Here is a 26,649-nt window from a genome sequence, read left to right as displayed (position 1 = left end):
GAGAGTTTACATGATGGATGATCCTGCAGGTAATAAACGAAAAGAAAAAGCAAGTTCGTGGATGGTGTCCCAGTTTAACATATAAGAGCACTGGGAAGCATTCTGTCAAATCTTCCACTGGGAGATGTTCCTTTTGAGTGTGACAATGACAACAAATGTAGATACAGCAAGGTGACTCGGGATGAAAGTGCAGGATAGTGTGGGAAGCTGTCACTCACTTCCCATAGGAAAAAGGAAAAAGATGTATTTCTGATGTGTTGAGGAGACACTGTAAACAATCTTGAAGATTTTTTTGTGATAAGGACAAATAGTCCAGATTAACAAAAGATTTTGCAAAATAGGAAGTATGGAATTATGTCTGATTAATGTATGTTTTCTCCCATGGGAACCTTGGGCAAATGAGGTAAGCTATGTCAGGCTTCCCTTGCAGCTCATGTGTGCTTGGAGTTTGTACAGGTTGAGAAAAGACAGGTGGTTTTGGCTCAGGAAGAAGATCCCCCTGTGAATCTGTGAGGGGCTTGGACACTCTGAGGCACCTAGTATGACTTGCTAAATCAAGGGCTTTAACCTGGCATTTGGGATTTATTTACTAACAACACATACTTATGATGCTTCCTATTTCGTATCTCCGTGCTAAGATTGGCCAGACTACCTCTTTTCTGAATTTGTGATTGGGGAAACTCTGTCTTCACTGTGACATGGGAAATGGTTTCAATGAGACTTAAAGGCAAATTTGTCCTCTTGTTTCTCTTTAAGTGTTCTGCAAAAATTTTTCATTTTTGAAAATCCATTCTCATTGACTTTCTCAAACTGACTCTTCTGGGGGACAGCTCTGCCTGTTTTTATTTGACATGGAGAATTGCTCTCCACAGATGTGTTCTCACTGTGCTTTGCACTACCAGTAGATGGGTAGCAGCAGCTAAAACTTCAGTGGACTAACAGCATTTCCATTGGATGTGTTTGATCAGGGAAATATTCAATACCTGCAAGAAATTAGTTACTCTTTTATTTTCTTTTTTTTTTTTTTTTTTTTTTTTTTTTTTTTTTTTTTTTTGTCCTCCAAGAATGGAGTGGTTATGTTGTCTGTATGGGTGGGACAGTATTGCTCCTACAAAGAAATGAGCTGAAGTGCATGCACTTGAAACTTTTAACCATTTCAAGCATCTCTAACTGAAATCAGCTGATAAAATACTTTTCCAGAATTATAATAATGGTGAGAGGCATTGTTCTTTTTTTTGTTAACCACCCTGCAGAGTTCAAGACTAGTGCTAGATTACATATATGCATATATTTTAAATAAAATTCAGAACTTACTTAGGACAATGCTGATCTTAGCCCAAGAGATCTAAACCTCTAGTTTATCCTGTAGGAATGTGAGATACCTAATAATAAATGCTCACAAAAATCCTGCATGTGAAAGGGAGCTGATTGTTTTGGAGTGTCTTCTTTCCCAGTATGCAGCACAGAAAAGCCTATTCATATAAGTAAGGAGATATGGAAAAAACCATAAATTTATGTAGCTCATCCTTTCTCAGTACAAGAGTATTGTCTGTACTACTCAGGATTTTTGGTAGTCCAAGTTTGAACAATTTAACAATGATGTCTCTCATGATTCCTTTGGATAGGAAATTATGAAAATTTCTTGGTATTGAGTTGCCTTGTCTTTGTCTTTCAGGCTCTGCCTCAAGGTTCAAGAAACTGATCATCTGCTATTTTTGTAGCTGACTGTATATGTTTGTATCCCAATATTTTAACTTGGTAGCTACAGTGTATTTAATCCTAATATGTTTCTTTAAATCGGTAATGTTATAATACCAAACTAATGCAACTAATGAGAGTTATTGTACATAATACCCCAACTTTGTATATTCATAGCATTTCATTTTTATTATTGCAGTCTTTGCTGAGTGCAGTATTTATCAGAGTTTATAAGGAATGAGCTTTGCTGATGCTATTAAATCACTCAAGTGTGCTAAATTATGGCACCAGAGCAGGTGCTATTGTCTGCCGCTCTTTTGGAAAGAAAGGAAAAACCCTCAAATGATCCTGGACACTTACACCTAAAGGAAACAATCCTTTATATTAATATAAAAAGATTGGTTTGTACTCAGTCAGGGGAGCTCTTGGCAGTCGGTTTAAACTTACATGTATATATAGCACACTGGAGCCTGCTGAGTACCTCTGTTTTCTTTATGGATGGAGCTTTGGTGCCAAGAGGTCTGCACCACATGCAAGCACAGATAGGCTTCTATCTGATGGATTGTCCCATAGTGAACCGCATTGTATACAGGGCGTTCAAACACGTAGTGATTGCGTGGTTCCGTAGTTTACAGCAGAATCATAACCTGATGCTTTTAAGTACATATATGTAATCAATCTTCATGTGAAGGAAGTCGGGACAAAAGAAGTGTTTTATGCTATATATTAGACGTTATATTAAATTACGTTAGATTAAATGTATGTTATACATTTTTTTAACCTCATCACCATAGTATTATTGCATGATGAGTGTGATCTTTGTGTGGGCTATGGACTAAAGGTATAATAAAGCTCAGAGTGGGGATAATGCTCTTCTGGTTTTAGTACCAGGTCTCGTGATCAGCTACAAGCCAAATTCCCATACAACAGAGATGCAATTTTTTATAGAGGTAGTTTTATGTTTTGTTATATATCTGTAAATCTTTCCCACAGCCCTGCATTACAGAATAAGAGACTTTTACTTGAGGGGGAAAATTAGCACATTGGGTAGATTTTAGTCCATTGTGCAAATAAAATGGAAATGTATGTGCTTATAGACTAATTTGCTTTACTATAATGCCAACATCCAACTGGTCATTTGCAAAATCTGCCTCAACTGCCACTTCTAAATGTAGAAGTGAATAAAAATTTGAATTTTGTATTTGAGTGCCTTCTGATAGCAATCTTTGCAAGTGATTAAGTCAGCTCACAATGTTTGGCTGTATAAAAGATGATTTAGGCTGGTAATATTTATTTGTAATTTGGGATGGGAGTAATTCAATAATTCTTTTGGAGCAACTTTCATGTTCACAGGCTTTATTCACATCTTCTGGATCGATGAAAAATAAATAAATTTTAAATAAGACTATTTGGTGATAATATGGTGATTTTGCTATTTACCCAAGCAGTTGTGTCTGTGTTCACTCTTTAACTCATATTTTCCAGTTGTTCAAATTCCTTTTCCTCTCAATTCATTGTTAGTAGAATTTATACATTGACTGTATGTTGTTATCCCTCATTATATAGGGCTTAAAAAAATATTACTTTGCTGTCATACTACCATCTCCATTGCTGCAGTGTGTGTGGTAGCTGTCTTTGTCAGGGAAAAAGAACATGCTTGAAACTAACGTATTATGTCTGAAATTCAAAAGAATAATGTACAATAGTATTTAAAAAACTCCACAAGCAGCTGGGGTTTAGCCTGTGGATGCATTTAGCCAGTAAGGCATGCAGAAAAGATCTGGGACAGATAATTATTTAGAGAGTGAGAGAGAGGGCCTGAGCTGGGTTCCCAAATCTTTAGTGGAAGACCCTACTTGTGAAAGGCAGGGCAGCCACTGAGGTGTGTGGCAGGTGGCACAGCACAGCAGCTCTGGGTGCAGTTGCCCAAGCACAGCAGGCCCGTCGCTGTGTCCTCTGCCACCAAGTTCCAAAACCTGCTGCACTCTGCTGCTGTAACCCTGCAGTGATGCTGCTCTGGGTCCCACAGGGAAAAGGTAATCTTGCATGTAAAAGTGTGAAGTCACTGCCTGGGATGCTTTTGACTACTGTGGAGATATATGGGAACAAAAATTCCCATCAACAACAGGGACTCTTCACCCCTTTTCATCATTACAACAGGAAGTGCAAATTTACATTTAAGAATTGGTTTCATTTAAAAATATTTTTTCTAGGTGTATACAGCCAAATTTGGTAGAATACCCTGGGTCCCTAAGGACCTTAATATCTCAAGCCCTCTTGAGAGTTAATTTATTAATGTATTTCTGGGCTGTGCAGGTAGTATTTCTTTCTCATCATTAACATTGTCTCCCTGCCATGATGCTGTCTTGCTATACCTTCTGTTGTTAGCTGCCATAATGAACAGTAATAGTATCAGTGACTGAAGATAATTGTGTTTTAGATGTATCAGGTTTCATGATATCTATTTCTTGGCATTTTCTTGCCTAAAATTTTCATAGTTAAGGAAAAAAACAACCATAAGACTAATAATGAGGCCGGTTTTGTTTCCTAGTTTCATTTTTAATTATCGAAGTTACTGGATTTAGGTCACATGATGCTTGAAAAGAGATGCTTGAAATCTAAACTTGGATTTGTCTCTAAAGCAATTATATACATATAGAAAGAGATTATATTTTAAATTGAAGTGTAGATTACTTGCACCAGCTGAAGTACTTAAACTTTTACTCTCGTGAAATGACTGTGCATAAATTGTCTTTGCTAGGTGGTGCGCACGAGGGTCTCCAGCACTTGGGTCCTTATGGCAATATCCCAAACATCGTGGCTGAGCTGACAGGCGATAATGTACCAAAGGATTTCAGTGAAGATCAAGGATATCCTGACCCTCCAAATCCCTGCCCTATTGGAAAAACAGGTAATTCAGCTGTACCCTTTGTACCTCTGTCTTCACTGTATATCTTCCTGTCTTTCAGCACTGTATAACCCATGATCAGAAATCAGGGGTTTTTTCATTCTATACCCCAGGACAAGAACTGTTGAGAAATTGAGTGTTTTAGTGTTTCAGATGAGCTTTTTTTTTATCTTTTTTTTTTTTAATAAGAATATGTGCATATCCTGCATTGCTGTATAATGCTGGAGAAGGGGGAGGAAATCATCTCGATCTCAGAGTAGAAGATAGTGGGATTTATGAGAGCATCATGCTCCCAAAGGAGTTAATTTTTAAGCTGTCCCCTGAAAAAAGTTATTCTGTACAGATGAGATTTGCCCTTATTTTAGAGACTTTCATTGTGCCAAGAGGAATGAAACTGTCTGCCCTGATCTCCAACCCAGACCATGAGTCAATATTTAAGATACCTTGGCTCCAATCCATGTGTCTTTACAGCTCACTGCGGGTGCATCTGTGCCAAGAAGCGGAGAACTGCGTGGCTGTAGCCCAGGGCACTGCAGGCAGGCTGGCTCTGGCAGCGCAGCCTCGGAGAGCAGGAGCGGTGCCTGGGACACGTGGGGTGTCCCTCGGGCTGCCACCCGGGACACGCAGGATGACCCCCAGGTGCCACCACACAGGCACGGAGCCTGCAGGGCTGGTGCCCAAGGGTCACCAAAGTAGCCCTGCATGTGCATGATACACATACCCTGAGAGAATGGATCTCCTTCCTGCTACTTGAGCCAAGGAATGACTTCCAGGACTGAAAGCAGTAGTAAAACAGCCATTGGCTGCCTTGGGACCTCGAACTGGGAATGAGCGCTCTATTTTTCTCTGATTTTTTATTTGTCAGCTAAGAGATCTTTTCAAAATGTTTTCTGTTTAGTCTTCTTTTATATTATTTGGATAATGCAGAACAGTTGTCAGTATTGTTTTAAAAATGTTCTATCTTAGAATTAATAAGAAAATTATATTTGTTATGAAAAGTTTTTTTCACAGTGAAGTGTTTTTGCATTTCATTCAAAAATTTGACAAAATTTCAAATAGTCCTCCATTACTGTTTTCTATTACAGACCATTTGGTGATGGTGCCTTCATCTCTTCTGGAGTAATACACCATCTTCCAATTTGTTCACTATCGCTGTTGTCTGACAAGTTGCAAATGATGGGTTTAGATTTTCTCACACACACAAAAGCACACACATGGACTTTCTATCTTCCGTGCTTGCCCATTAGACTGCTGTTCATGATTAGATAAATAAATTAAAAACATGGCATCCAGGAAATGCCTTTGAAAATCCCTTCAATTTTTCTGTCTTAGGTGAAATAAAAGTCATTAGCTAAGCTAATACAGCAAGATCTGAACAGAGGGGGAATTTGCAGGGAAGTGCTGCCTGCTCAGATAAATGGCTCTGTCATAGGTATGCTGTGAGTGAAGATAGTATCTGCCAGGATTAGAGTAAAATATTTTTCAGAGCCTTAAATGGAAATTCAAGTGGTGGCTGTATTATGCATACAAATTACCAGAGGCCTTCCTCAATCAGGTCTGTGGATTTGCTTAATGGAAAACAATTTTTCCAGTCTACATATGCACATTCCACAGCAGGAATACATAAGCCTGGAGCAGCTGAGTTGAGGACTTTTGGATTAGCAGTCATAGAGGACACCCATGTGTCCTGCTGCCCTTTTTGTTTTCTACCAAAAGACACAAATGCTCTGAGGTCTACTGCACATCTGTTGTCACCTGTTTCTCTCTTGACATAACCTTGTCCCTGATGAGACTGAAATGATTTCTAAATGTTTTAATAGTTTCTGAGTTACTTAGCCAGTGTGAAGAGTTTCCCCCTGTTTTCTATTGGCAATTTTCTTTTTTACCAGTCCCAACGAGAAAAGAGAGAAAGCTGGATCTGTTGAACTCAGAATAACCTCCTCAGGTCATTGAATCAACTCAGTTCTAAGTCAAGTCTTTACCCACATCTGAGGAAAAAAAGATAATCCATCTGCAAATGTTTTTACATGATGACACACAAGGACAGAAGGGAAAGTCCACAGGTGTGTGCTCTGGAGTGCCTGTGTTCTGGCAGATGCAGCTGTTTGAATGCCCAGCATCATGCCCTGGCTGGTAGGATCTCCTTGGGTATGTCTGAGAGGAACTTGGACCGCAAGCTCCCCATGCTGGCTAAGCAGTGGGAGCTCCAGGAGCAGACTCTAGCCAAAAACCTGCTCTGGCCTCAAGTTACTGAACCTTTGTTTCAGCTAAAGATGACTTACTTTGGTAAAAAGACCCCAAGTTGATTTTTAAAAAGATATTATCTTGATGTGACACTGCCTACAAAACCATCCATTATGGTTAAAGGAGGTTTCTGGACCAATCAGATTAGTTACCAATCTACAGAAATGTTTTCATCATAAAACTTCTCCTACATAGCATTTTTATGAGATCTTGTGATGCAGAAATAATTGTCAGCCAGTTTGAACAAAGTAGCAAACCAGAAACGGAGCTCTAGGAAGAGCTAGCTACTCAGTGAAAGAAATTCTGTCTTTGCTCACAGCACTGTTTTACCATGACCTTCAAAAGTATTGCTTTACCAATTTCTAAAACGACCTGTGAGCATTTAAAAAAGAAAATAATATCGCTTCTTAATCAGAACAGGATGCAATTCTAGGTAAAATCAAGTGCAATAATTAAAAGAAAAACATAAAGGAGGGGTTTGCTGACTAATGTGGCACATATTGTGTGTTTCAAAGCTACTAAACACTCAGTGCTTTCTTTTGCAGTTGATGATGGGTGTCTAGAAAACACCCCAGACACAGCAGAGTTCAGCAGGGAATACCAACTGCACCAACACCTTTTTGATCCAGAGCATGATTATCCCAACAGGGGCAAGTGGGTGAGTACATGCTTCTTGCTTATTTTTGTTGCATGTGAAACTGGGTATTGTCTGCTGTGTGGGACACCATGAAACCATGAGGACAGTATCGTCCTTAATGCTGGAAAAGTTATCACCCCAAGGGAAACTTCTCAAAAAAGGTGAACTTGCCCTGAAAAACAGAAATAGTGCTTGTGATTGATAAACACCCCAGAAAAACAGAAAGTAGAAATCCTTGTTCTATTACCTGTCCCAAAGCATGACAGCTTGAGAAGTGCAAAACACCACCTTTCAAACAACAGTGAACAAGTAGCCAAAATTAGTGCAGATTTTAAGATTTCAAAATATCGGATGGCCCTAATCTGAAAGAATATCATAAATGACTATTTACATGTATAAAAAATAGAAGGAAAATACAGATAGATGGAGTTCAGCAGCTTAAAACAGCTTAGAAAATCTAGGATGACAATTTGCCTTAAGGAATCCTCACCTTAAGGATTTTGGAGGACTTGATGCTGCTTCTTCCTCTAGTCAGGTTATGCGCTGTATAATATTGAAAACCTATTTGACACATCGCATATAATAAACACAGTGAGCTACACTAAGGGCAAGAATCTTGCTCTGAGCAGGCAAGGACTTTAATAACTGCAGCTAGACTATTTCTGCAGGCTAGAGGCTCCAAAGAAAGCTCTGCCACTTAATCTTGGATTACATCAGTTAAAATGTCCAATCCCAAATCCATTTTCAGGCGCCAGGAAAACAATAACAATGATCATAATTTATGCTTGTAGAGCAAATAATGAAATCTCATTTTACATTGTTATAACACCTCACTTAAGATTGCACTAAACCAGTGCTCTGTAAGCATATATCGATAAATGGACATGTTTGGCAGTCTCTTCTCCTGCTGTAATTTTGAGACAATGATTCATCTTCATAATCAAACCAGTGTAAGATTTATAGTCTTAATTACTTATGCGAGTGCTAAATTTCTGGAGAGAATCATGCCAAAAATCCAAATTTTGGAAACTTGTTGCATTCTGAGTAATTACCATCAAAGGTTTTCATTTAAAAAACACCAGATGGTGAACATTCTTATTTATGCCAGATAAGGCTGTTAGTTTTCTTATTATTCCTGAGAACTTTACTTTCATAATACCATTCTGAAGACTACAAAGGCACTTCTGTAAATCTTTGGCCTATAGCAATATTTCAGAATCAAGCATACATACTGTGTTGTCATCAGCAACATATATACTTAATAAATGATAGTAAATCATTAGTGAATCCTGGGCTTTTTTGCATCTCCATCCATCACTACTAATTCAGGAGAAAAAGCTGCTCACGTAGGGATTAAAACACTTTTAGGTACTAAATAGTAATCATATCTAGCTGCAGCTTAGCCAACTCCAGATCTTTTTAATTAAAGATTAAACAACTGGTCATATGCATGAGCAGATATTCTGCTGAGATCCAGGAGAACAACCCTGATTGTCTCCTATTTGCATATTACCACATGGTAAAAATATAAATACACTGGTATCTTTGTGTGGCTGGAGTTTTTATTTTTAATTCTCTGGAAAAATCAGGTAAGCACTCTAAAAATTAGCTGTTTGCTTATAAAGCAAAGCTGAAGTAGATCAGCTCTTTTAGGGAACTCACTGTTGTCTGCATTAAGTTGTAAATGACCAACACAGCTGGCTGTGTAGTTGTGCATCCTCATCCTCCCACTGCCCCCAGCACCTAAAATTCCCTTTGCCCACAACAGTTTGTTCCTGCTTCTCCTGTTGAAGAGCCTAGGACCAGATGCCCGGGGCAGTGATGGTTGTGTGCTCACAGACTGTGTTTCCACCAGCTCTTGCCAGCTGAGTGGGCACCAGGCTGTCATCACCAGCTGCAGCTCCTGCAGCCAGTGTCTGCTGGATCCATGGAGGCTGGCATGTGCTCCCAGCTCTTGGGGAGCTTCTCTCCAGCCTTTTCCTACCACTGTGTGGTGGAGGAAGTGTTACAATTCCCAGTGACTTGTCCTTTCCAGGAGCCAAAATGCATTCCTTAGTGTAACCACAAAAAAACCCAGATTACATTACCAGGTCAGGAAAAAAGAACCTGTTTGTTCTACTGGGACAGAAACAGGTTGGTTGGCTTGTTTTGGTGACAGACTGTCATGCTTGCAAAGCTGTAGGACCTCTGCAGTATCCTGTGAATAACACACATTTTATAAGGGCCAAGCAAGTCTAGAAGCTGTCTCATGCAGCAAAGTGTATGGTTATGTAGATGCTAAATATTATGTGTAAATCCTGCTAATACATCTGCAGATACAAATATATAAATCGTAATAAATATATACTGGGCTAGGAGTGGGAAGAAAGGGGAAGAATTTTTCTGTCTTTGGGACAACTCCCCATATATCAATATGTTGGCCTGTGAGAAGTCTCAGGAACAGACTGTTTATAGAGTGAGATCCACGGCTTATACTCTCCTCCCCTCTCCTCATAGGGGGAAAACATAGAGGTGACAGTGGAAATAGTAGGATGAGTGACTTTTGGAGTTTTCTGTCCTTGTGTATAACTATAGTTTCTAAGATTTCAGAGTTTTTTCCCCAGTTCAGACTTTTCCTTACAGGACATAGACACTTTCTGCCTTTCTTGCATCTTGCAGATTGGCTCTTAGGATGATTTGTAGAAGTGTTGTTGGCATCCAGAAACACTTGAACAAAGATAATTTAGACTATATGATTATAATCAAATCTAAAAACCTCTTCCATATTTTGTTGGTTTAAAGCATTTTAACTTCTGATTTTTTTCCACCCAAACCCCAACCTGTAGTACTCTAATCCAAGTAGCCAAGAGGATGCAAAGGAAGCTCCAGGAGTGAGGGAAAAGTAGAAAATCACATCCAGCATGTCTCTACATGAGGTGTATCTTTAAGTGAAGAAAACTCTGTGCCTTCATCCTTAACAACCTCTCAGTGGAGGATGAACACTTCATGGGCAGATTCTGGTGGCTGATGAGGTCAGGCCATTACTCAGTGGAACATATTTTCAGGATTGCTATTATCATACAAATATGTTCTTAGCTCATGCTCCACAACCATATTTGCTTTGTACTCCACATAATGCTACAGCAGTACTTAGGGTCTTAAAACATTTTCTCAAACAGACTAAACAAAATATGGTTTCCTTGAACATGGACAGTTCAATTGTAAATTTTTCAGAAAGACAGAAATGCTAGCTCCAGTAGTCCATGAAATTATTTTTATTTCAGAAACACCCTTTTTCCTCTCATGAAAGTACAAGGTCAAACACTTCAGAAAGAGAAGTTTTAATGGTGCTTTGTTTTCTAAGGAGAATAATTCATGCATCCTTGAGTTTCTTTAAAATGTTAAATTTAAGTTTTCCTGAAGTGAGCTCGCAAAAATGACTAGCCAAGAATGTCCCCCTTGGCCAACTTCATCTCTGTTCCGTTTTGGAACAGCTCAGACAAAATAACTGAGGTTGGACAAGAGATAGGCCTTGTGAATTTGAGGTTTAATGAACACAAGAAGTACAAAACAGACAATTTTGGCAGATTTCATTGTAACACTTGAAAATGTTTGTTTTTTCTCATATCAAGGCTGCAGAGAGAGTTAGACGTGTTTGGTGAATTTGTCTCGTGCTAGAATTACACTTTCTATTTATATAATCAATGTTAGGTCAGTTGTTTATAGCAGAATTAATGGCCTTGTTTATATAGTCTTCTGCTTTTATACATGTAATTCTTCTCTCCTTCCATTTTCAGGTTAGGGTTTGGTTTTGGTTTTCTTCATAACATAGAACTGAAACAAAATGTGTTGAACATGTGTGTGTTATTCCAGACTTTATTAGAATTCACTACTTATAAGAAATACAACAATATGTGGATGCACTTATGTAAACTATGGTTAGAGGGGGTTTTTTGTGTTGGGTTTTTTTTTCATTTTCTTTTCTCATCATCATAACTTTCTCTTCTGCCAAGATGTTTCTGGCAGTTTTTAAAAGGTTTGCCATTAAAAATGTTATAGACCAAATGGTTTTTAGAAGCTTTATTGAGGGCACTACTTAAACAAAGGAAGAGTTGGCGCTGAACTCCTTTCAGCAGAACTTTGCACTGGGAAGTGTTGATATCTGGAAGGGAATAAGCAAAGACAACAAAACAGTAGGAATGATGCTTATTTCTGTTTTTAAAAGGAATTAGAAAATCCCTTGTAAAGCAAATTTTTTTTGCTCCCGTTCTCGTGTCACCTCAAGTGTATAGAAAGATATACCAGAGGCAGGACTCCTGCTTATTCTCCCTCACATTCTTATTTTTCTTCTTCCTTGTGCCTTTTCTTAAAAAAAAAAAAAAAAAAAAAAGAAAAAAATATTTTGCTATGTATCACATGATGGGGAACATCCAGACTATACAGCACATACTTGAAGCCCTTATTACCTGAACACGGGGCATAACATAGTGGAAAATTACTGGCTTTTAAATTGTTGATAAGGCTGTGACTGCTCCTGAAGAACTGCAAATCTTAGTAGGAATACGCAAATATTTATTTGTGGTTTATTTCTCCCATAAAGCTACACACTCCTCTAGACTTGATAATATTTAATAGCAGAAGTAGTATTTTAACACAAGAGTGTAATGGAGTTGATGGCTGTGTTGGGTTTTTTTTTTCTCCTTTCCAGAGCAAGAGTTTACTCTTTGAGAAAATCAATGGTGGTCCAAAAAGAAGAAAGAGGGTAACTATTGGAATATTTCATAGCCCCTATATAATCTAGAGACGTAATAAAAATTAAAACCATATTGTTGAAATGAAGAGATAGTCTAATGCATTTGTATTGTACTTTAGATTGTGTGTCAGGGACTCTCTGTGATAAAATGCTATAGCCAGCTTAAGGACTGAACACTGGGCACAAGCCTGGTTTCTCAAAAGAGACTCTTACTTTCAGAAGATACACTTAAGTGTAGAACATTAGAAAACCTCATATTGTCTGTCTTTTAAAATTGATCCTATTTGCTTAAAGCCATTTAGAAGTATTTCAATATCTCTAAAACAGAATTTGAAGTTTCCTACTAAAAATATTAGTAAATTTAATTACCACTATCTATGTTTGTGAATACATTTTTGGGTGCGAATAACACTAGAGGTGGTTCTTTATCTGATCTACCTCAGATGAACTCCTGTCTCTGTGTCCCACTTGCTTGAAAGGCAAAGATGAAAAGGTTCTCACTGTTCTGCTCTTGTAACAAGGAAGGCAACCCACACAGAGAGATTCTGCACAGTCTGCCTCATTTTCTCTCTTTTTTGGTAGTGTCAGCCTTTCTTTAATTGAAAAAAAAAAATCACTTTCAGTAAGAGTCGACATCTTCAGCTTTGCTGCTGTGTATTATTCTTACAAAAAGGAAAAGTCTAGCTCTCTGCCAGAAAGTAGCTTTTCAAAATATGACAGCACAGTTTATATTGTAAATGAAGTAAATATAATTTAAAATAACAAGCATAAGTGAAGATGATTTACTTATTTTTTAGTTCTCAGGCTAGAAAGGGAGAAGATGAGTTGATTTTTTCCTGATTCAGACATCACTGGCAGTTGGCATGTCAAACATAAGTTAAAGATCTGACCAGAGCTCAGTATCTGCTTCATGCTTACATGTGATTCTTGAGTTTGTTAGTTGAAGAGTAAAAAAGGGTAGTCACCTGACTTTAATTTTTAACTAAGTAGAATTACTCTGGAAACAGTTCAGCAGAATATTTATTAATAGCTAGAGCAGCATGTTAAAGAGGAATTCATGCAACATATACATGAGGGGAAAAAAAGAAAAAAAGAACATTTTCTTTCTGTGAGCTGACTGACATAACTGGATACAAAAGAAGGACTAGCTGGAGACACTTGACAGTTACGTGGCCAGGGGTAGCCCAGAATTTTGAAGGTGAATTCCTTTACAGCAGACTTATTTTGCTAGCACCAACATGGCACTTAATGCTAAATTCATTCAAATTTAAATTATTTTAGGGTAATACTGTAATGATTACTAATGATTTAATGAGCAATTCAGAATCTCCACTTTATCAGCAGAAGAGTAACCTAGAACTGTCAGCAGCAGAGTGTATTTCTCTAGAAATCAAGAAGTCCACTGGATTCCTCTCCTGCCTTTTGTGCTCCCTGCAACTCCTCCATGCCTTTCTGCACAGACATAGTTTTGGGATCTGGCAATTCTCCCCTTTTTTTAAATGTCTGTGCTGGCAGACAGCCCTGTCCAGAAGTGTCAGGACCACTTCTGTGATCACTGAGTTCTGTGGGCTCAGAGCTCTGTACAAAGGTGCTCGGGAGCGTGCATTACTTTGAATTCTGCACAGCTGCATGGGATTAAACGTATTTTAGTCAGATCAGCCAAAGTATTTTGCATTATATTTTGTGTTTTCTTTTGTTGGTTAAGAAGGATTCAAAATTTTATGTAGTCTCATTCTCTTCAACTTTATTTCAAAAAGTAGCAAGCAAGTACCATTCCAAAAAGAAAGACCAATTAATCTTCCTAGGAATCTTCAAATAATTCCTAGAAGTTTATGCAACAGTTGAATTTCACTAAATTAACATTAAACAGAACTTCTTTAAACAAACACAAACAAATCATTTACATATGTCTTATTTCTAACAATTTAAAGCATTGGAGTTAGTTTATTTTCAAAGATTTTTCCACATTCATTTCTGGTTCTTAATATTTTTATGTTTTCACTTGCAGCAGGCAAAACACCCAAAACCCAACAGAAGTAAGCAAAAGGGCTGCTATGTGCTAATTATTAATGATAGCATCCACAAATCTGCAGAAACCCAGATTTGAAGACTGATAAACTTAAACTTGATGACAGATAAACCCCAAATGTTTTCCAGAGATTTGACAAATACTTGGGATAGCTGCAAATAAGTATTTCATGCCCATTATGAATGCTTTTTTTTTTTTTTTAATTCCTAAGTTTTGGTGAAAGAAGCACAGAAATATCTCAAGGAAAGTAATTTCTGTGACACACAGTCATCCTGAAAAGAATCAGGAGATACTGGAAAATTTGCATTCCTCTGAAGTTTGTCCTTAGGCGAACAGTTTTTATTAGCATCAAGAAGCCTTCATGCTAGAATTTTTGACTGCATCTGTGTGAAGGAGACAATATACACTTGAATTTTGCTTACACTGGCAGTGTAACAGGCCAGAAAGCAGGTGTAAATGATATTTAATACTGAAGCACCACTGAACTGCTTGCCACTTTGCAAATGCAGTAAATACATTTTACTCCATTGGTATAGATAAAACTCAAGCATTGCTTTCTATGTTACTCCATCTACAATCTCCAAGCAGTTTTGAGACAGGATCTGTTCATCTTCAGCCTCACATTGTGCTGCTTTCATGGTGCAAAGTGAAGTTCAGCCCTCTCCAGGAATCTTCTTTGCAGCATTCCCTTCTTCTGGCAGTGCTGTGAGAGCCATTTTCTATGCCAAAACCTTGTTTGGCTCTGCTTCTTTGCCAGCAGTTTTTTATCTCAGCATCAAGAGAGGAAGCAAGGAGGGGTTTCCTGGAGAGGAGACAGGCTGAACAAGAGGCTTTGGTCAAACTGGAATTGTGGTCTCTAATTTGTATCCCAGCACAATGTCCATCAGGGGCTGGTGATTTCAGCTAAAGCTTACCTGTACTTCTCTAACAAGTTCTGCCCTGCCTCAAGAATTAGGAGTTAGAGTTGCTGCTGCTTCTCTGCTGAGCTGAGGAAAGGAGTGGAGCAAAAAGGCAGTGTTTGAGATTGTTCTGTATTCCTGATAGTCCTCCTTCACTTGCATTCCTTTCAGTGGATTGAATTAAATTCTTGTGGGAAAAAAAAAATAAAAACAAAACACTGGTTGACTTTTAGATATAATCCCTGGAAGCAATTTTCTCCCAAGTCTGTAAATATCTGACAGATAAGAAATACATAAGTATGTTCACTATTCCTAGTTACCTTTTATCTGTTTCCCTGTTTCTAATAAGTTTAAATAATTTTAAATTTTTTCAGAGTGTGAACCCCTATCTGCAAGGACAGCGACTGGATAATGTTGTAGCAAAGAAGTCTGTTCCACAATTTTCAGATGAAGATAAAGGTCCTAAATAAGTACAATAAAAATAAAAGATAAAAACTCATGCCATCCTCCTCTAGATCATGATATTGCTTATATATAATCATCTATTAAAATCCTTGTGAATGGCAGCATGCTTATTATTTATATAATTGTAGATGAAAAACAGCTGTATTTATAACAGCATGTTCTCCTAGATGATAGAAGTATGGTTCTGCTTTTTGTTAAGTTATGGTAAAAGGACTTTTCTGTTGTTTTTATTTTAGTCATGGAGCAAACTTTAAAAATGTTAGTCATTTTTGATAGCTAATGTGAGGTAAATGGTCTTAATGAGAAACTTGTAAATAGGAAGATAAAAAAAATGCCAAGTCTGACTCCAACATTTAATCTTAAATGTTACTATGTTTGACACATGAAAATTATAGTTTTATGTTTTGTTCACAAATATTGTTACTTAGCAAAGACAAAGTATTTATTTTACGCAGAGAATTTTGGCTTTTGGTCCATTTCAATAAACATTTAAGCAATCTACAAGGTTTGCAAAGTGACATTTTCCAAAATATTTCAGAGGCTCGTTTGTCTCTGTTGTTGCTGTGCAAATTTAAGAATTAAAGAACTGCTTTTTGACTGTATTTGCTGAAATATTTTTCTGTTAGTTTTAATCATTCCATGCCCACAGCTTTCCTGAACACTTGAACATCTTCCTTCCTTATCAATGGAACTGTTATGTGAAAATTAATCTCCCCTGCTGTTCTTTGTCTTAGTAACTGCAGCATTTGTGCATTATAGTGTTGTTAAATTATAAGTAAAGATGGAGGCATTTGTCTGTGTTAATAAGGTTGTGTCAACAACCTCTGAATCTAAATCCGGGATATGAAGGTCATTACAGTTGATCTTCTGAAAAATATGCTACTCTAATACCACTCGTAGCCATCATTGCTCTTGAAGTTGTTCTGGGAAGCTTAAATTGCCTTCTTGCCCCCAGGAAATTGAAGAACTTTATATTCCAGAGTTCTCCCTTTCTGAAAGATGAGAACACAGCTGAATATTTGAAGCCACGTGAATGGAGCACTGGAATTATGGAAAATAGCATTAGCTTACAGCTGATATTACAAATAATACAAGGGAAATTGTGAGGAAAAAAAAAAGTAGTTTCCTTTCCCATCCTATAGAAAGATACAGGGAAATAATGATGCTGTCTTAGAAAAAAGAAAAGAACTAAGAAATTAAGGTTCCTAGCTATACAAAATTAAAATTAACAGGATGGCACAAGTATGACTGCTGCTGGCATTTGCTTTTTTTGTGCCACCACTTAGTTATTTGTAATAAATTATGTATGTAGAGAATTGGGCTTTTCATGCCATATATGGGTACATTGCAAAAGTCTTAACATTTTGGAACGGACTATCATGTCTTTCATCATATTTCCTTTAAAAAAAATTGAAGAGAAAAATGAATAGTATGTCATAAAGTGGGGTTTATACTCACAGAAGACACAAAAATGAGGAATTTCGATGACTCACAGAGCTCCTTTGGCTTCCAGCGGCTGGGACAGGATGGGAGCAATCTAGCTGTTCATGTGACAGGACTTGTATTCTCTGCGTCTTAAGCTCACTCTTTTTATCTGCACTCCTGCTCAGTCTTCACACAGGTATCGAAAGCTGCAAAGCTACAAAGATTGCTCCAAAACCAACAAAGAGTCTATATATATCACGGCATAACCTGACATTAAAACCCACTGATGCCCAGTGGCCCCGTGTGTGAAATGGGCATTCCTTCCATCTAACCCTGCTGCCAGCCACTGGTGCAGCTACAAGGCTTCCAGGTAGCTGGAAGCTAGGCTGTCATTCCTAAGAAATTGGCATTTCTTCACATCCTTGACTGTTTCATCAATACTTCTGAAGTAATCAGAGTTACATTCTGTCCTTATAGCTCCAGTAAAATCCATTTGAATCACAAAAATGAAGCAACCATGATGGCAATTTTTAAGCTCTTTTTAAGGACAAGTGCATAATAAAAGAAGGTGTGTACAGTAAATATGGGGCTTGAAAAGGGAAAGGCAAAGAAGCATTGCTTGCTTAATAGTATCAATAATCCCACATGTAATTTTGTGAAGCACTCCAGGTTACTCCAGCCCTGTGTGGGGATGTGAAATCCAGCACTGCAGACTGGCCAGAACAGGGATAGCTGGCAGGCTGCCTGCATGCCACCAGAGAAGCTGCCCTCCTATGTATGATACATCTGCACAGTGCAGGCAAAGGAAAAATACCATAGTTCAGACCTGGTTTTGTCCTTAAATACAAGCAAAGAAAGAAAAAAAAATCTTTACACTGCACAAAACTATGTGTCTTACAGGAACTGTCTGCTGGAGCAAGTCAAGTGCGTGGTGGTGAGCAGCTGTCTGCTGAGTTCATCAGGCAGCTTGAGTGTTTCACCAGGAAGACTCAGCAGTACTATTGTGAAATTTTAATAAAATATAGCTATTGCACCATGATAATGAATTTCATTATTCTAATTTCAGTTTCGTGGCAGAGCTGTCTTTTGGTAGTGGGACTGGCTAGTCCCATATTGATTTAAAAAAAAAAAAAAAAAGAAAAAAAAACAAGCTAAAATCCTTGTCCCTCCTACTGTTCCAACAACAGTCCAAACATCTATATATAGTTTTTTAAACAGAATAATCACAGTGCTGGTCTTTCAGAATCAATGAACAAAGATACCAACTATCCTGCTTCACTCAGAGTTCACCAAACCACTATTTGCAAGAATGTAAATAGCTGCTCAGGTGTAATTGCCCTTTTACCTTTATCACGCATGTGAATTAAGGAGCATGTATATTAATACTGTTTAGAATTTTCATCAAATTAAAGCCTTTTAGAGTATTTTAAAATTTGCAAGTGTGTTACTTACCTCTAATGCATTAAGAGACACAATGTGCTTGAAGGAAGCTATACAAAATAAAGTGTATTGCCCTGAAACCTTGGTTTTGTCTGGTAAAGCAATATTTATGACTCTAGTTTAAAAAAAAGCACTGTGTAAATGATGGGAGTAGTTGATTTGTGACACAAAACTTCTTCTGAGGGTGCATGTGCATACACACACACACATACATTAATACACTTTTCAAAACATAATACAGTCTGATAATAAACTCAATAGTAAAGAATATAATGATGGTAACCCACAGAAGAAAGTAATATAAATATGCTTAGTTAATTGCTAAGGAGGGGAAATCCTGATACACTTCTAATTACTGGCACATTTGCGCTCACCAAATGCAATAAAACCATGCTGCTATTGGTGCAGCAGCTCAGGGACAATCCACAGAAGCTGGATACTACTTCTCTGATGTCAGAGTTCCAAGAGTCACTTCCAGGATTCCAAGTAAAGCTGACCTGAAGCCTATTTTATCAAAATGTGATGAAGCCTATCTTTTGTGTTAAACTGAGGAAGGGCACAGGCAGAAAGATGACTACCAAGTCCATCAGGTTTTTGGCTTTGTTGTCAACAGAGCAGCACTCAAACCCCTTTGTTTCCAAATGTCCATAGCTGGGGAAGCAGACAGTAGCTTTTTCATTATGAAGAGGAGACTTGCCTTCAAATTGGGCCTCTAAACAGTAGCTCTATGGAAGTGTTGAAAAGGCTTTGTTTTCATTTTCATGGTGTACAAAACCTAATTTTTGAACATTTAAATCTTTTGGAAAAAGCCCATAACAACATCAACCCAAAACAAACTTGGAATCTTCTGGCCCCTTTGCTGGTAAGCTCACTAAACCAGTTCTCACCTCAACTTGTAATGTGACATAATTTTTATGCAATTACTTCTTTTTTGACACAAATAGACAATGCCTGGATCTGTAGGCCAGGTATTTTAAAGGGAATTTTTCAGTTTTCTGAAGTCACACAGATTTATGGAAGGAGAAGTCAAGGTAGGGAGATTCAGAGGATGCTACCACAATCCCATTAAAATTTAATATGTCCAAGGAAAGGACAGTTCCACATGATCCACAAAGGACATGAGTATGTTCACTACTTTATTAGCCAGGTGTCACTTCACAGGATTTTAAGGCACCTCTCCATCCAAGACAGAACCTGTCAAGGCTGTCAGGGAGAGGACATTATCTCAAATTTTGAGACACCTGAATCCAACATTTCAGGCTAACAGAACTGTCAATTAGATTGAATTATATTTCTGCTATGCTTGATACAAATAGGATGTCAATGTGATATGCCCTAAAGAGAAGACAGCAACAACAAAAACCCAACAGAAAATGCTGACTCCACTGCCACATGAATACATAGGCATACACTTAAAAATTCAGTTTTGTTTAAAGGCATGCAATTACCTTCAATACTTTTTAAAAGGGATCATATTCAGGAATTATCTCAAAGAAGAAGTGTACTTTTTAAATAAAGAATTACTGTGTTCCTTAAAATGTCTGTGAGTTCGTCATGCCTAGGGTCAATGGCAGATTCCAACCATGAGCAAAGAACAAGTTCCCTTGAAGGGCTCAGCCACTGACATGATCTGCTTACATGCAAAATAAGTAAAAAATAAAAACAATTGTAGGCAAAGGATGTGGAATTGCCATCATGAAGGCCCCTGTCACTCACGAATGTGGCTGACTAAGGTAGGATTGAGAACTAAGCCAAGATTTTCAAATACAAGAAAATTAAAAGGTCAAATGAACCATTTTCCAAGTACACTCATGGCCTAGGTCTACCATGCTCAAGCCTTTTGCTATTAGGTGAAGAATGGCACTGAGCTCCAGTTTACCATCCTAGTTTACCATCCATGAGAAGGAAATATGTAGTTTCAGTTGTCATGTTTGCTTTATTTATGATGATGATGGCTTTGCTGTGATTATACAAGTCCTGATGGTTGGGAGAGCTGCTAACCATGTGTTCAACACATGGGAGCATAACAAACATTAAATACGAGTGTCATGGCAGTAGCATTATCAAATGGAACTTAAAGAGCTTTAAAAAAATCCTATTTTATTAATGAGGTCTGTATTTGTATGTGGGGCAGAGGCAGACATGGTAGGAATTAAGAAGAGTTTCAGACTTTAAAGATTAGGTAGACCTCAATCACCTCTTTTTCATTTTCCTCTGTAGCTCCTGTTACCAAAACACACAGAATGCAGCTCCTAATGCAATGCATGGTTGTCTTTTATATTTAATCACTGTTTCTTCATCCTACTCTGTTCTCCAAGAAAAACAGTGGTGCGAGTCAGTGGCTGAATTTCATGGTAAACTGAGTGAGGCAAAGAAAGAAGCACAGAAAAAAAAAAAAAAAGTGATACTTGTTACTAGTCTCAAACTTTCCCTCCTTCCCTAGTGTCATTTAGCTAGAGACCATTAAATGTATAAACACTGACTCCTTTTACTCCAGACCTTTGTTCTGAACCTAACCACCATATGACAGTGTTACTTTCCGGGGAACCACTGAAGATCTCCATTACAGATGACAGGGATTTTTGGGTCTGGTCATATCTGCTAGATCACAGAAGGTGCATATGGCTTTGATGCTGAATTCAGACATCTTTTAACTAATTCTTTATTCTGAGAAACACAAAAAACCCTCAAACCCTAGCAGTTATTTGAGTGCAATATCTGTATTCTAATGCCCCAAAGTTCTCTAAAAGTGGCTGAAATTCAAGTGGGATAGCCTGTATGGGGAAACGCAGTTCTGATTCCTCAACTCAATAGAAAACACCTTTCTACACTGAAAATATAAAATACCACACTGTGACATTTTGTATTTCTAAATGGACAAAACAGGCTCATGAAAGAGCAGGTTAGGCCATCCAGAGAAGTACTCATAATTCACCATTGGTTATTTTTTCCCTTTCTTAATGCTGCAACAGTGACTAAGAGAATTGCAAAATTTTGATTCCAAAGAGTAGTGCAATGGCTGTAAGATTTATGGACTTGAAAACTGTGTTATGGCACTTGAAGAAACCTATTTTTAATGCTGTATAAACCATTGACCAAATTTAAAAAAAAAAAAAAAAAGAGGAAGAATTTAAGTAAATTCTTTAAAAGTCAATGTTATAACAGATAAGCACAGCTGTAGTTCATGCATGGACCCTGGCTATTGGTTCAATCCCTAAACCCTAAGACTGAGCTGACCCAGGACTCTGTGCATGCCTGGGTAATGTATGTGTGCACAGGTAAAAAAGCAGAAAAGTATGTCCTCCTTCTGATTCTTTATAGCTTTCATCTTGCTAATCTCACAGTGTCTACAGCTTTGCTGCAGCCTTTCTGGTGGCTACTTCTCTGAAGTTTTGATGTCTTGAAAGACTCTTTATCAGGTAGTGTCTTGAGCACGAAGTTATCCAGCAGGCAAGCAAGATGTGCCGTAATTATACACATTTCTTTCAGTCAAAAATACATCTATTAGTAGTTGAGGCTATTTTTCAAATTTCTAACCACATTGACTATTTTCTGCTGTGTTTTTATATTCTCAGCACCAACCTTTAAGCCTTCAAAAGAACAAGAACTATCCACAAAGTTGAAGATAAGGCCTTCATAAACCTATCCTAAAATATCAGCTGCTTGTAAAAAAACCTTTTGTGTCTGTTTTGTTGTGCATCTGGAGGTTCTTCATCTGGAGGTTTACAAAACTGGGAATAATTTCCAATTAAAAGATGGGTGAAGAAGGTAAGTGCTGTCTCCAGTAAAGGCCTAAGTACCCACAGCTGGACTTATGTCCAAAGCAAACACCAAAGCCCAAGCACATGCTCCTCAAACCTTGCCTTTCTTTCCTGATTCCTCAGGCAGCTAAAGGCTATGCCCAGCTATGCCTTCCCGTGATCATGTACCTCAGGTGCCTGAACTCCTCCTTCTATACATGCCTAGGACTGTTTGAGACCCAGTGAAGCCGCACAGCTCTACACCTATCTCAGTCGTAAACCCAGCCTGAATCCACAGACTTGGCAATTCTTCCCCCTATATTCCCTGAGGGAGCAAGCCTGGCAGCTGCTCATCTCACACATGTCTACAGGACCAGGCATTGCACGAAATACCACAGCAGACATAGACAGTTTAATTAAAAAAAACTGAAAAGTGTCTGTAAGAGTTATGGCAAAAGAATCAAAGCTCTAATGACACTAGAGAAGACAATCAAGAATGAACACAATTTGTCACCCTAGTGGTTCATATGACAGGCTGAACACAAGGAAGGACAGGGTAACTGGGCTCCAGCTAGTCATCAAGGAGTGTTTGGGTACCTAACAAAAATACAAGAGTAGTCTGAGAGATGGCAAAACCAAGCCAACCACCCACCCCCACCCTCCTGAGTAGATGGCTAATTTTGGCTCCTTGTCTTGGTTTAATTATTTTCTGAATTGTTCAACCACTTCAGCAGGGGAGGTTCAGGTCTCACACAAACAAGCTGCAGCCTCATGGCTAAGAGGCTGCACCTCTGGAGGTGCTGGTTTGAATGCCTCCAGTGAGTAGACAGACACCTTCTCTTTTCTCATTCCTGAAACACCACCAGCCTCCTTTCACTCACTTTTTATGTATTGTTTTTTTTTCCTTCGGGAAAGATGTATTTAGCTGCTACCCAAATTCTTGGAAGAATGTTACATTTAGCAAGACTTGGAAACTAGCAAGAGTTCATTTGCTGGACTGTGCATTCTTTATTCTAGTAACTTTAAAAATACCTTTAGATCATTTTGCATCTGTTGAAAAGGAAACATTTAAAAACTCCACTTCCTTACTCACTACTAGCATTCCAGTGACAAATTTAATCTTGCAATCATTGTAATGTATGGGATTTGCTGACCAAGAGCTCCAGTGAGCCTACTGGACTATTAGTACTCCTAACAGACATCTCCTTATAGCAAGAGGTGCCACATTATAAGCATTTTCAGCACTGAAGTTAAGGCACAACCTTTTTATCCACACGAGCATGACTAACTTTCTTCAAGGTGGTTTCAGGTGGAATTTGCCCTATTAAAATACTTATGTCCAAGTACTGAAGGGTTTTTCAAAGCTTTTACATAAACTGGTGGCAGTGTACTCAAAGCAAGAGGGACCTGGACTCCAAATCAAACAAATAATTTGATTGCAAAGACTAAGCCACAGAAGTACTTGGTTTTACAAAGTACTTCTCCAAATTAGAAACAAACAAATCACATTTGGTTATGGTGGGATTTTTTTTCCCTGGGAAGGTGGTTACACCTGATTACAACAGTCACCTCCCCTCCTAATGCACAGAGGCTTTCTGAACAAGCTGTCCGATCTCCACAGGATAAAAAAATGCTTTCTGCCTCCAGATAGCCTGGATTTATCTCAAGTACTAACTGCATCAAGATAAAAACCACTGTACTTTGTCTCTTGTAAGTTTTTACATCATAGCTTTCTTAATGTAAAAACTTCAGCCTATAAGAAAGGCACAGCCAAAAGAATTCATAAATTCTGAATCCCAGGACTTACTATATTAAAAATGAGGGTTTCTTCTTTGCCTTGCAGCACAGGAGAATATCCTGTTCATTTATGTTCTCTCTTTTGTCAGATCAGAAGAATAAGAAATGGCTAAGGTGATTTTTTTTTAGTGTGTCTGATAACTTTTAGTGGTATCAGCTCCGGAGGAGTCTTTCGTCTATGTGTTCTAGTATATATTAAAAAAAAAGTAAGTAATTTTTTTACTGTGAATTCCTATGTTCATTTTGAAACCCTGACAAGAAATAATAATACCTCCTTCACAAGAAGTCTAGTTCCATCTGGTTGAGAACCAAAAAGCCCTGCCACAGTCTGATCTGAAGTGTAATTGATTTGATCACTGGCAATTTAACTTCTTCGCTTACGTCTTTAGTGCATTAAGACTTCCTGGGGAGAGCAAAGAAAACTGTTTACATTTTTAGACTTTTTATAAGTGCATCCAAAACCTCCAAGTGTTTGGAGCCTGATTAATTACAAACACCTAGAGGACTGCTCCCAGTCCTATTTACAGAATCTCTCCTAACATCAAGTGACTTAACACTTTTTCAGGCACTTGGAATCACATGTTGTGAGGAGGGGAAAAGTCATTCAATCAAACTGCCAATGAAAGCAGCTGGTGGAGAACTGCTGGGCGGTGTGGTTAGCCCCAGAATTTAAGATGACAGTTCTTTCATGGTTCTGAACAGCTCTACAGAAAGGAAGAGTGATGTCTGTTGGAGTTATGTTTGGAGAGTGAAGTAATAGGACTTGAAAAAACTCTAATTAGAATTCAAGATAATGCAAGAAATGAGAGATCAATGAATAAATACCCAACTGCCCTTAGCCAAACAAGCTGAACAGGATCCTTCTGACAAGGAAACAGAAGAAGCAAAACAGAGCAGTTGTTGGAAATATAAAAAAAAGATTTGGCCTTAGGCTCGTGTGTGTAGTTTCCCAGAAGTGATTTTTTTTTTTTTTTGGCAATTTTTGAAAGAGTAAATTTTTGGTAACCATACAGATTTAAAAAATAGTCTATTTTTGTATGTTGTTATTATTGTATATCTAATCCTGAAGTCCATAAAGTTTAGCATTTTAATATGCACCCTAACTAGAAAGTTCTTTAACAGGGTAAAGAGCTATATATAAATAATTTAGCAAGGCTCACCTGACTCAAGTCTCTTGGATTGTTGTGTGTGCTTCACATAATACACTGTGAATAGTTCCACTGAAAACAAAAAGTCAAGCATCTGGCAAGCCCCTGCAGGATTCAGGTCCGAATCTAAGTTCAGCAAAAAAATGAAGTATGTGCACAAATCCACCTTTCTTACCAAAGCACTTAACTATCAGTTTGCATTTATGTATATAGTAAAAATATGATACAAGTCAACCAGCAATTCTTTTAGGAAAAGACAACTGGTTAAACAATTCTTTGTCTGCCTTTAAACTTTTTTTTGTCCACGACAGTGAAAACTTGGCATATTCACCGGAAATATCCTTTTTTTTTTTTTTTTTTTTTTTTTTAAACTGGGGAGAATTACAGAAGTTAAAAGGCCTTCTTCCCTATTTAAAAGCATTTAGAAATTTCAAAATGGATGCATTCAAGCACATAGACACACAGTATGTGAAAGTTAAAAAAGGTATGTTTCATCTTTCCAGATTGTGTTGAACTCTCTCAACTCCTCTTATAAATTGCTTATTTCACAAGTTTGGTACCCAATCAGCTTTAAGGACTTAGGCCAAAATGATTCCTTTGAAAACTCTGTTCCCTACTGCAGTTTTATAGGTGGGGAAATGGAGTCAAGAGAAAATTGGTGTGACTGAAACAAAGTAAAGGATGAAGGTGGGGGTGAATTTGTCCCTCATACCTGTTCTTGACAGAGAGACCATCTAAATAAAAATGGCATTGAGGAAGAGTTTTGTTTCTTCCCACCTCCATTAGTATTCTCTCTGAGAAGTGGAGCAACTGATGCTGCAACAGTACAACAGTTAACAGAGTTCTTTCCTTCCTGTAATATAGCAGCCATTTTTTATCACACTGGATTTCAGCTGTAAAATGCAGAAATTCTAAGTTGTTGTCTCAGACCAAAAAAAAAAAAAAAAGCTTCAGCTCTTTCATTCCTGCAAAGCTACATACTTTTTTTTTTTTTTTTTTAATCTGGTATTCTGTTTTTACATGGCTATTGCCAGGAAAAGCAAAAAGAACAGATAAGATTTCAATTTTGAAAGGAGGGCAATGGAATAAAAAAACCAAAACCAAACCAACCCACAACAAAACAAACCAAACGCCTTGCAAATCTCCTTACATAATAAAATAGCTTTCACGTCTCTCTTACTCTTTTTTTGTTTCACTACAGACAAAAGTGGCAGAGTAAAGAAAAAAGCCCTAGACAGATCTCTTGACTCCCCGCTAGCTACCTTACCCTCCAGACTGACACTGTGTGCTCCACGGGTGCTGCACAGAATCCCCCACAGGTAACACCCTGAAACACAGGTGGTCACACAACAAGCTGTCCTGCATCACAGCAAGAAAAAAGCAAAGGAGTTTATTTTCCCAGAACTGTGCACGAGATATCTGTTCATGTGTTAAAAGTGTGTGAAATCTGTCTAAGCTGTCTAAGTTGTTGGGACGCAGTAAGGTTC

General features: G+C 37.9%; 1 protein-coding gene across 1 annotated transcript in view; it reads left to right on the top strand.

The window, feature by feature from the left end:
• LOC121332285 (neuroendocrine protein 7B2-like) overlaps positions 1-16,308 on the top strand; it is a 41,401-nt gene extending 25,093 nt beyond the window's left edge. Inside the window, exons 3-6 of the mRNA XM_041397630.1 lie at positions 4,460-4,609; positions 7,396-7,508; positions 12,175-12,228; positions 15,522-16,308. Coding sequence (XP_041253564.1) covers positions 4,460-4,609; positions 7,396-7,508; positions 12,175-12,228; positions 15,522-15,617 — 413 coding nt within the window. The 3' untranslated portion in view covers positions 15,618-16,308. The remainder of the gene's footprint in view (positions 1-4,459; positions 4,610-7,395; positions 7,509-12,174; positions 12,229-15,521) is intronic.
• The last annotated feature ends 10,341 nt before the right edge of the window (positions 16,309-26,649 follow it).

The sequence above is a fragment of the Onychostruthus taczanowskii genome, unplaced genomic scaffold (assembly GCF_017590055.1).
Source record: "Onychostruthus taczanowskii isolate IOZ18803 unplaced genomic scaffold, ASM1759005v1 scaffold1, whole genome shotgun sequence".
In the NCBI taxonomy this organism is placed as follows: Eukaryota; Metazoa; Chordata; class Aves; order Passeriformes; family Passeridae; genus Onychostruthus; species Onychostruthus taczanowskii.
The sequence above is the reverse complement of the archived record's forward strand: the minus strand, read 5'-3'. Positions and strand labels throughout refer to the sequence as shown.